The following is an 11,116-nucleotide window of genomic DNA, read 5'->3' as shown; positions in this document are numbered from 1 at the left end:
AGAGAATTACATTCAGTGTCACACAATAACCTATAATGGAAAAGAATCTGAAAATATAATCTGAATCACTTCACTCTACACCTGAAACTAATACTTGAAATCGATTATACTTTAATAAAAATATCTTTAATTTTTAAAAGATTTTGGTAGTTTCACAATAGGAGAACCAAACAGACGTAGGAGGATCTGAGGCAGCTACAAATGGCTAGCGTGGTTTCAGCAGGAGCCCCCAGTCTGAGGCACAGGGTAAGGGAGCCACCTCCAGACAGCAGTGATCAACAACACAAACCAGCTACCAGATGCAGAACAAAGTAAGGTCAGTGTAACTGGGAGTCATGCAGAGGTGCAAGGGCTGGTGTGGGCTTCCCCAGTGGCCTAGCAATCAAGAATCTGTCTGCAATGCAGGAGACACAGGTCTGATCCCTGGGTTGCGAAGATCCCCTGGAGGAGGAGGACATGGCAACCCACTTCAATCTTCTTGCCTGGGAAATCCCATGGACAGAGGAGCCTGGTGGGCTACAGTCCATGGGGTCACAAAGAGCTGGACCCAACAGTGCACATGCACAACACAGATATAAAACACAAAAGAAAAAAAACATAAAGCAAAAATCTTCATGAGGGACATTCCTGGTGGTCCAGTGGCTAAGACTGTGCTCCCAATGAAGGGGGCCCAGGTTCAATCCCTGGTCAGGAAACTAGATCCCACATGCTGTAACTGAGACCCAATGCAGCCTAGTAAAATAAATAAAATATATATATTACAAAAAAAATCTTCATGATATTCAATTTGGCAATGATTTCCTGGATATGATACCTAAAGGCACAGGCAATAAAAGAAAAAAACACATAAAAGTCTTCATCAAAATTTAAAACTTTTGTACATCAAAGGACCCTATCAACAGAGTAAAAAGACAAACTTATGGAGAGAATGTATTTGCAGAGTATACATCGCATAAGGCATTAATAAGCAGAATACATAAAAAACTACAACTCAACAACAAAAACCCAAACAACCTACTTAAAAAAGGGCAAAGGATTTGAATAGACATTTCTCCAAAGAAGGTATCTACACATGCCCATAAAAATATAAAAATAAATTCAACATCATTTGAACATCAGGGAAATGCAAATCAAAATCACAATGAGACTGATACCACCTCACACCCACTAGGATAGCTACTATTAAAAAATAATAATAATAAATGTTGGCTAGGATATGGAGAAATAGGAGCTTCAGTGTACTGTTGGTAGGAATGTAAAATGGTGCAGTCATATGGAAATAGTATGGAGGTTCCTCAAGAAGTTTCAACACAGAATGATCCTATGACCCAGCAATTCCACTCCTGGGTATATATCCAAAGGAACTGAAAGCAGGGAGGAAACAGATACGTACATACATACTTATGTGCATAGCAGCACTACTCTCAAGAGTCCAAAAGGTGGAAACAACCAAAACGTTCATTGCCAAATGATAGATAAAGAAAATGGAATGTGATGTACATACAGTGGAGTCTTTATTATTCAATATTACATACAATGTAGCAGTATTTAGCCTTAGAAAGGAAGGACATTCTGACACAGGCTCCAGCAGGGATGAACCTTGAGGACATTATCCTGATGAAGCCATTCAGTCACAAAAGGAAAAATACTGTATGATTCCACTTATATGAAGTCCCTAAGAATAAGCAATTCATAGAGACAGAAAGTAGCAGAGTGGTTACAGGAGCAAAGGGGAGGGAAGAATGGAGTTATCCTTTAGTGGGTGAAGTTCTGCTTGGGATGGTGAAAATGGCTGGAAATAAGTACTAGTGAATGTACTTAATACCACTGATTGTACTATTAAGTGTCGTTAAAATGGTAAAATGCATCACAATTTTTAAAACTGGATGATTATCATGCCCACAAATTACTAACTAGAAAAAAATTAGTAACTAGTTCCAGCGATTCAATTAGGATATAGATAATACCAAGTTCCAATTTCATTTTTACTGGAAAGAAACGGGGCCTTAATTGAGGATTTTTTTAATTAAGAGGTCATCACAGTAACTATTACTAACATTTCCGGGTCTACCACGGACTCGGGTGTGTGAATACGTCCTAGAATAGTCAGTGTTATAAGAGCACTGTTCTGAGACGTTCCCAAGGTTTCATCAGATTCTCTACTCAATCTTTCTTAAGGCATCAAATTAATCGCTTCAGAGAGTAAAAGGCCACCATTCTAAAATTGACATTGAGTATTATTACTTAACAGGATAATCTTTTAATTAGTTGAAACACTGGAAATGTGCATAAATGGCTGGGCCCACAGCTCTTATATTATGCTGACAGTACAGACATAACGTCCAAACCAATCAACTCGTCTCCTCAAGGCCACGCGGTTCAGACCGGGCCCTGCCCGCCCGCCCAGACGTGCGGCCATGGTGCCTCCCCCGCGTCCAGGTTCACACACACGTCACAGCTCAGCTCTGACCTTGGGCCTTTACTCAATTAAAAAACCTAACAGGAAGTAACAAAAATACCTGAAAACGCCTCACTTCATAAAGCTGATACTCCTGCACTACCCGGAACAAAAGGCCCAGAGTCAGCCAGAGACCCCAGGGCTCCTCAGAGGCCCGCGCGCCCCATTACCTTCAGCTGGGTCTCTGTGGGCGTCGGCGCCAGGAACGGCGGCTGCCCCACCAGCATCTCGAAGAGAATCACGCCGACACTCCACCAGTCGCAGAGCTGGGTGTAACCTGAAAGACAGCAGGACTCAGCTCGCACCCGCGCGGCGGCCTCGGACACGCTGAGAGCATGACTCTGGTCAGCGAGGAAGCACCCGAGGGCGCAGGCGGGAAAGAGCTGCCGCGCGAGTCACGGGGCTTGTGCGTCACGGGGTCGCGAGTCACGCCCTGCCTCCCGCCTCCGCAGCGCACGCGTTACGTCACTGCTTCCTGCACAGGGGCCCGGCATAGACCGCTGGAAAAAGGCTGCCGAAAGTCACAGCCTCCACATGGCAGGAGTGTGGGAACGAATGTTTTCTGATATTACAGCATTAGTCTATGATAAACACGGATGCTATTATAATAACATATCTTTTAAATTTAAAAAGTTACTGTGATTGTTAATAACAGTACTAAACCAGGAATTTAAGTTCTTAAAGGACACAGACACAAATTAAAATCGTAGAAACTAGGGACTTCCCCGCTGGTCCGGTGGTTAGTGCTGTGCGCCTGGCACAGGCTGGACCCCTAGACAGAGAGATAAGATTACAGACTGCGATGCAGCCAAAAAAAAAAATGTAGAAACTAAAAAGCAGAAACACTGTAACCGGAGGTCAGGTGAGGCCAGTGCGGAGGCTCCCCGGGGAGCTTTTGGGAGAAGAGGGGAGGAAACTGTGGCGAAGGTAATGGCTGCCTCTGCCCTGCCCCTTGGGGGCACGGAGGGAACCAGGCCCCTCACCCCCTGCAGAGCTCCCACAGCCGGGGCTCTGGCAGGACGGCCTCGTAGGGGTATCAGAGAAGGCTCATCTTTGATTCTGTCCCACGTCCCAGTCCAAGCCCCGCTCTGGTCCTGCTGTCACCGAATTCTTGCTAAGTGTGACCCGTGGCCCCTATCTGCCTGGCCCTGGAGGCTCTGCTGGGCTACTGCCCATGGCAGGGTTGCAAGAGACCAGTAAACCCCCTTGCAGACCAGCACCCACCCCCACTTTGAAAGGACAGAGAAGGCGGCCTGTACTGCGCAGTGAAGTCAACACGCCCAACAACCTCTGGAGGTACTGCCCTTATATGTGACTCCCTGAGAGACTGGCAACCTGCCCTGAGGCACACAGCTCACAGAAAACACGGTGAGGACAGAGCCTGCTGGCTCCAACAGTGGGAACCGCAAGTGAGGACAGACAGTCTGGCGTTCTTCAGGTTTCTTACAGGGAATCAGATCCATGCACACTGCTGCTGGGAACCCCCACAAATGACCATCAGAGGTGCCTCTCATGCTGGTCAAGCGCCTGCTGGATGCGCTAGAGCACCCCATCCCTGAAGCTTACCTCAAAGGGACCTCTGGACCAGTGGGGAGAACTAGAGACACAGGGAAGTTCTGCATTCTCACACCCTCTGACCAGGGAAGATGGTGGGCCCCAGTGAGGATCCCGAACCCAGTCCTGACCCTCAAACGACTCCTCTGGGCTCTAGGGAGCAAGCCCACCATGCAGCCAGTTCATCATTTCCAGCCTAAGGAGGAGCAAGTGGAGACGCCGGGCCAGCTCCCAAGCAGAGGGGAATACACTGGAGGTTTGTCTGCTGATAGAACCCCACTCTCAGGCTCCCGTGGGGAGACGCATGGGGACACTGAGACCCTGACAGTGGGAGCTGGGACCCTCGGAGATCACCCAGCTTGGATGCAAGCCAAAGCACACACCTTTCCGTAGGAGCACTTCCGGGGCAATGTAGTTTGGGGTCCCAACCAGGGAGTGAGCCAGACACCGCTGGTGCTGCCTCCGTGCCCTCTGCTCCAGGGTCTTGAGCCGGTCTCCACACCGGCAATTAGACACATCATCCCAGAGGTCGCTAGGCTCCATGCTGTCCTGCCGGGAGTGACTCCCTGTCACCCAGGAAGCAGGGCGGGGAGAGAAGAGAACAGAAACCAAAGTCAATTTTCAGTCTTCAACAATGCAATAAACCCAGAGCTTCAAAAGGAAAAGTAACCTGACCCAGCTCCTGACACAGTGAGAGAGAGTCCCCTGGCAGCTCCCAGAATGGCTGTGGTCCTGAACCTCAGACCCAAGCATGAGGTACACACCCGCCTCAGGACAGGAGCCACGGCAGGGGCTGTGCCCTGTGCTGGGGGCTGTGAGCTGGTGCATAGGGCTGGGTGACAGTGTAGGGCTGGGTGACAGTGTGGGGCTGGCAAGGCAGGCTCAGGGACAGTGAGGTGCCATTCCCAGCGCCTTTCAGGCCCATCTCAAAGGCTAACATCACCTGTTTGTCAGACATGTTTTAAGACAAGCATGGAAAAGATTGAGGATTTCAAAAATATGGACACAGATGATTTCAATGCCAAAAAAAAAAAAAAAAAGGAATGAGTCAAATGATTTAGAACTAGTTTTGAGTTAAAAAACAGAAGTCTGAGCTGTAGTAATAAAATAACTAATTCAAGAATTCAAGCCAGGGCTTCCCTGGTGGTCCAGTGGTTAAGAATCTGCCTGCCAATGCAGGGGACACAGGCTTGAACCCTGGCCGGGAAGATCCCACATGCTTCGGAGCAACTGAGCCCGCACTCAGAGAGAGGCCACAGCAAGGAGAAGCCGGTGCACTGCAAGGAAGAGTCGCCCCCACTCCTGGCAACTAGAGAAACACCCTCACAGCAACAAAGACCCAGAACAGTCAAAAATACATAAATAAGTAAATTTAAAAAAAAAAAAAAGAATTCAAGCCACAAATAAGATGATGACCAGCTACTTCTCACTTTTCTGAGTAGTGCAACTACAGGAGGTACAGTTAAGCTGGACCCACAGCCAGGTCTGCACCTGTAGGGAGACTCAGGGGGCTGTAAGAGAGGGCTCCCCAGGAAGCCAGGAGGCTGGTTTTAACAGGGCACAGTGACAGTTCAGGCCCCACTGTGCCCCAGGCACAGTGACAGGGCCCAAGATACTCTATAGCTTCCTGTCCTCGAAACATTTTAGTAAAACTTGAAGCCACTAACTTAAAAACAAACACCTCACACATCACAGTACTTCTTCATGGAGAAAAGGGTATCACACTAAATTATGAAATCACACGGGGACAGGTGCACCCACCCAGTATGGGGTGAGGAGGGGAGGCCAGAGGCAGTACCTTTCTGGTAGTATTTGGAGTTGTGGGTCCACCTGAACCCAGTACAGAGGCCGAAGTCTGTCAGCTTGATGTGGCCGTCAAGGTCTATGAGGATGTTGTCGGGCTTGATGTCCCGGTGGATGAAGCCCATCCTGTGAACGCTCTCGACGGCCAGCGTCAGCTCAGCAATGTAGAAGCGCGCCAGGTGCTCGGGGAACACCTCCATGCGGATGAGCAGGCTCATCATGTCCCCGCCCGGGATGTAGTCCATCACAAAGTACAGGCTGTCTTTGTCCTGGAAGGAGTAGTAGAGTTTGACTACCCATTCATTGTCCGCCTCCGCCAGGATGTCCCGCTCTGCCTTGACGTGGGCCACCTGGTTGCGGTTTAGGACGTCCTTCTTTCTCAGGGTCTTCATGGCATACAATGCGTGCGTGTCCACCTTGCAGGCCAGGCACACCTCCCCAAAGGCGCCAACGCCCAGGGTCTTCACCTTCACAAACATGGACTTGTCCATCTTGGCCCGCTTGAGCCTATTGTAATTGGACTCCTTCTGGTAGAGAATCTTCCTCATCTGCTCCTGCTCAGCCTCACAGAGCCCAGCCTGTGCAGGAGGAAACAGGACAGGGTCACACTGGACGGCTCCCATGGGGGAGGGAGGCCCTAGAGTGGAGGGCACACCATGATCTGTGGAAAGGAGAGTGCAGAAGAACTGGACCAATGATACAAGTAAGAAAATGACTGTTGGTTCTCTACATCCACAGTCACAGATCTAGAAGCAAAATGGAAAATGTAAAAATAAGGAGTTCTTTCTCCAAGTTGACTTTCAGTTTCTAAAAACTAAAGACAACTTGTATTACTAAAAATTTGTGGGAAAGTGGACCATAAAATCCCTGGAACTCTAAGAACAATATAATAATTTAATGACAGTTCAGGGGAAAATGGGAAAACAAAAAGAAAAGTCAATAAAAATGGAACAGCATTTTCACTGGGATCCGATCTTATTTTTAGAACTTTGTAGAATCTGAAATTACCATAGTATTTTAATATAAATAGTTTCATTAATAGTTAACGTTCTCTAACAGCTTAGTATCAACTAGCATATACTTCAAACATTATTTAATAACTACAGACTTCAGCAAGAATGAACTGAAAAACTTCCAGCTATACTTCTCTTTAAAAACCCCACAATGTCAATGTGTAAAATCTCAAGTTTTCTTTCTCCTCTTTCAAAGTGTTTCTTTACCAGTTGGAGAGCCTTGATGGATTTGCTCCCTGGAAAGAACACGCCGAAACAAGCAACGCTTTCGTTCACCGGGGGCACATCCGCACAGCCCTCCCCACCCCAAGCAGGGACAGGGGACACGGTGCGGGGGGTTTCTCCCACTGGGACCCCGACACCTGGCGTGCCATGCGCCTACCTTCGCCATCTCCTGCTCCAGCTGCAGCCGGCGCGCCACCTTCTGCTGGTGGGTCTTGAGCACGTTCTCCACGTGCTGCTCCATGAAGAACTTGAAGGCCGATGGCGAGTAGCTCTTGATGCGCGACTCGCGCCTGTCCTCGTCACGGCCGCCCCTGCGCACAGGCACCGGGGATGTCTGGATCTGCTTCCGGTCCCTGCCCACCCTGTCGGCCTTGGCGGCCCCGGGGCTCGCGGGACTGCCGTCAGGGGGCTCGGCGGCGCGCCCGCCCCGGAGGCCCTGCTGCAGCCCGGCGCACAGCCCGTCCACGTCGAGCGGCTCGGCGCGGGCCTGCGGCCGCAGCAGGTGCCGCGGATAGGGCGGGGGCCGGCCCCGCGCCTCGGCGCCCCCTGCGAGCTCGTCCACGGGCTCCGGGCCATCGGGCGGGGGCGCCGGCGCCCAAGCGGGGTGCGAGGGCCCCACGGCCGTCTGGGGCTCAGGCCGCAGCACGCGCACGCTCCGCACCGGGTGCAGGATGCGCGCGGCCGTCACGGCCGTCACGGCGTTGGGCGGGGCCGCGGCGCCGCTGAACGAGCCGGTGCGGCTGGGGCCTGGCTTAGGCAGCGAGTCCCGCCGGGCCAGGCCGGCGCCCGGCCAGGACGGCGCGCCCGGCTCGAAGCGTTCGGCGCCCAGGCCGGTGCGCGGGGGGGCGGCCAGGCCGGACGGGCCGCTGTCGCCGGCGAACGCGGCGCCCCGGGGGCCCCCTGCGTGTCCCTGGTGAGGCGGCTTGGGGTGAGGGGTTGGAGCGTAGGCGGCGCCGCCGGGGGCCGGGAAGGGGAGGCCGGCGGGTGGCACCGGCACGGCCGCGCCCTTGGCGGTCAGCCCCGAGTACGCGCCGGCCTCCGGGGTCGCCTTGCTTTGGAAGGAGGGGCTGCGCTGCACGCCGTAGCCCAGGGGTTCCGCAGGCACCAGCAGCGGGGCTCTGTAGTGCGCGCCCCCGGGGCCCGCGAGGCCCATGCGGGCGGCCTCCCCGGCGGCAGTGTAGCCCTTGGGCGGGTGCGGACGGCAAGGAGGCCCAACACCGGCGAAGAGGAAGTCCGGGTACGGGCGGGGCGCTTCCTCCAGGGCAGCGGGGCCCTCGAAGGCCGGCCCCGCCACCTGCGCGAAGGGCGGGAAAGGCTCGCCAGCTGCTTCGAAGCTCGGCCTCCGCGGCCCGGGGGCCGGCGCCAGGCCTTTACCTGCGGGCAGAGACAGAGGCAGCGTTAGAGGGCCGCGGGCAGAAGGCCCGGCATCTCCGGTCGGGTACCCGCGCCCCCCCCCCCCCGCCTCCCACAGAGCCCCCCAGGCGAAGAGGAAGCACCAGCGCAGGGGCTGCCCCCAGGGCCGGGGCAGGGAAATGAGCTGCCACACAGACCCCGAGATCCCAAGGGTCTGGACGTGGTGGCAGCGAGCCTCAATCGAGAAGAGGAACCTGACGGGCAAATGTCCGCGTTCTCACCGCTTTCACTCTGCGTTTCTCAGTCAGTGCCTGAGAGAGGTGGTTAAATTCACCCACGGTGAAAATACATTTTTCTGTTGTTCTTTTAATTGTCAATTTCTACTTTATATTTTTTGAGGATATGTAGTAGATAAACACACTTTTGAAATGTTATGCCTTCAAAAAGGAGAAAAGGGAAACCTGTGTTCTCATCTCAAGGAAGTTACAATGTATTTAATACAAAGCCCTTGCAGGTTCCTCACTCAGCAGATGAACTGGGTTTATCCAAGGTCTCCAGGGAAAACTCCTTCTGGTCAATATCCTGAATCCCTTATTACCCGCCAGGGGCCTCGGGTCCCCGAAATGGCTCCATCTGCTCTACCCAGGAAGAGAAACACGACTAGCAGGCAGGGGTGCCGAAGCGACTGGTCCTCCCCAGGGGCACGGGCTGGGGTGCGGTGCGGTGGGGTGGGGTGGGAGGCAGAAGGTTCCTTCCCTCCCCAGGGCTATGGGGGGGGGTGGCTTTCCCACACCTCTGCCTGAGGCCCCGGACTCTGGAGCCACCTGCCACCGTGCAGCCTGCTCTCCCAGGCAACAGAGTGGGAAATAAGTGTGTTTTAGAATCAATGAAATAAGCCTCCCCTTAAGACTCCCCAACAAGTCCAGAAGAAAGAACCTGCTGAGTGGCCTAATTTTCATTTTGAAGTTTCCCTTTCATGAACAGAACAACTCCACAAACCCCCAGGAAGGAACGACCCAGCTAAGTGTCAATCTGCCCCCACCCTGGGGGACAGGATGTTGGGCAGGGCAGGTTCAGTCCCCGTGCCCCCACTCCTGTGAGGGAGGTGGGCAGCATGATGGCCACCAGGCCCTCTCCCCACAGCCGACTCTCCATAGCCCCCAGCGCACTCACCTGGGGAGGTCTGCTTGACGACCCGCACGATCTGCTCCTTGCCTGGCTCCAGGTAGCCCATCTTACTGATGAACTCCAGGGCAGCCTCGATGCTGCGGCTGCCGGTCTGCTTGAGGGCCCTGCCCGCCATCTCCTGGAGAGGAGAGCATAGAGACATTAGCTGGGGGCCTGGGTGTGGGTCCCCTCCACGTGAAGCTTCCAAGGACAGCCTTTCTGTCCTGCACCCGCCTCCGAGCCAGTAGAGCCAGAACTGCTGGGGACTTGTCTTGGGGCTGATGAACCTCACACACACTCAGTTCAGTCACTCAGTCGTGTCCGACTCTTTGTGAGCCCATGGACTGCAGCATCCCTGGCTTCCCTGTCCTTCACTAACTCCTGGAGCTTACTCAAACTCATGTTCATCGAGTCAGTGATGCCATCCAACCATCTCATCCTCTGTCATCCCTTTCTCCTCCTGCCTTCAATCTTTCCCAGCATCAGGGTCTTTTCCAGTGAGTCAGTTCTTCAAATCAGGTGGCCAAAGTACTGGAGTTTCAGCTTCAGCATCAGTTCTTCCAGTGAATATTCAGGACTGATTTCCTTTAGGATGGACTGGTTGGATCCCCTTGCAGTCTAAGGGACTCTCAAGAGTCTTCTCCAACACCACAGTTCAAAAGCATCAATTCTTCGGTGCTCAGCTTTCTTTATGGTCCAACTCTCACATCCATACATGACTACTGGAAAAACCATAGCTTTGACTAGACAGACCTTTGTTGGCAAAGTAATGTCTCTGCTTTTTAATACGCTGTCTAGGTTGGTCACAGCTTTTCTTCAAAGCAGCAAGCATCTTTTAATTTCATGCCTGCAGTCACCATCTGCAATGATTTTGGAGCCCCTCAAAAATTAAGTCTGTCAGTGTTTCCATTGTTTCCCCATCTATTTGCCATGAAGTGATGGGACCGGATGCCATGATCTTAGTTTTCTGAATGCTGAGTTTTAAGCCATCTTTTTCACTCTCCTCTTTCACTTTCATCAAAAGGCTCTTTAGTTCTTCTTCACTTTCTGCCATAAGGGTGGTGTCATCTGTGTATCTGAGGTTATTGATATTTCTCCCGGCAATCTTGATTCCAGATTGTGCTTCATCCAGTCTGGCATTTCACATGATGTACTACTCTGCATGTAAGTTAAATAAGCAGGGTGACAATATACAGCCTTCATGTACTCCTTTCCCAATTTGGAACCAGTCTGTTGTTCCATGTCCAGTTCTAACTGTTGCTTCTTGACCTGCACATAGATTTCTCAGGAGGCAGGTCAAGTGGTCTGGTATTCCCATCTCTTGAAGAATTTTCCACAGTTTGTGCTCTGGCATAGTCAATAAAGAAGTAGATGTTTTTCTGGAACTCTCTTGCTTTTTCGATGAGCCAATGGATGTTGGCAATTTGATCTCGGGTTCTTCTGCCTCGCACACACTGACCCTACCCAGATCTTTGATATCTGTTTCCTCTTCCTCACACACACTGACCCCACCCAGATCTTGATTGTGGGCCTGGAAGACTTT

General features: G+C 52.1%; 1 protein-coding gene across 4 annotated transcripts in view; it reads right to left on the bottom strand.

The window, feature by feature from the left end:
• The window catches only part of LATS2 (large tumor suppressor kinase 2), a 34,624-nt gene that overhangs the window by 2,942 nt on the left and 20,566 nt on the right, over window positions 1-11,116 (bottom strand). For 2 of the 4 annotated variants that reach the window (XM_081549026.1, XM_081549027.1), the window contains exons 3-8: window positions 9,580-9,712; window positions 7,211-8,427; window positions 6,283-6,393; window positions 5,811-6,084; window positions 4,396-4,578; window positions 2,629-2,735 (exon numbers count right to left, since the gene is read on the bottom strand). In XM_081549026.1, the coding sequence (XP_081405152.1) occupies window positions 2,629-2,735; window positions 4,396-4,578; window positions 5,811-6,084; window positions 6,283-6,393; window positions 7,211-8,427; window positions 9,580-9,712 (2,025 nt within the window). Of the gene's footprint in view, window positions 1-2,628; window positions 2,736-4,395; window positions 4,579-5,810; window positions 6,394-7,210; window positions 8,428-9,579; window positions 9,713-11,116 lie in introns of all 4 variants that reach the window. The other 2 variants (XM_081549024.1, XM_081549025.1) reach the window with 1 other exon arrangement.

Source organism: Giraffa tippelskirchi, chromosome 12, assembly GCF_054371585.1.
Source record: "Giraffa tippelskirchi isolate mGirTip1 chromosome 12, T2T-mGirTip1v1.2.pri, whole genome shotgun sequence".
NCBI classification, from domain to species: Eukaryota; Metazoa; Chordata; class Mammalia; order Artiodactyla; family Giraffidae; genus Giraffa; species Giraffa tippelskirchi.
This window is presented reverse-complemented; position numbering and strand designations above follow the sequence as displayed.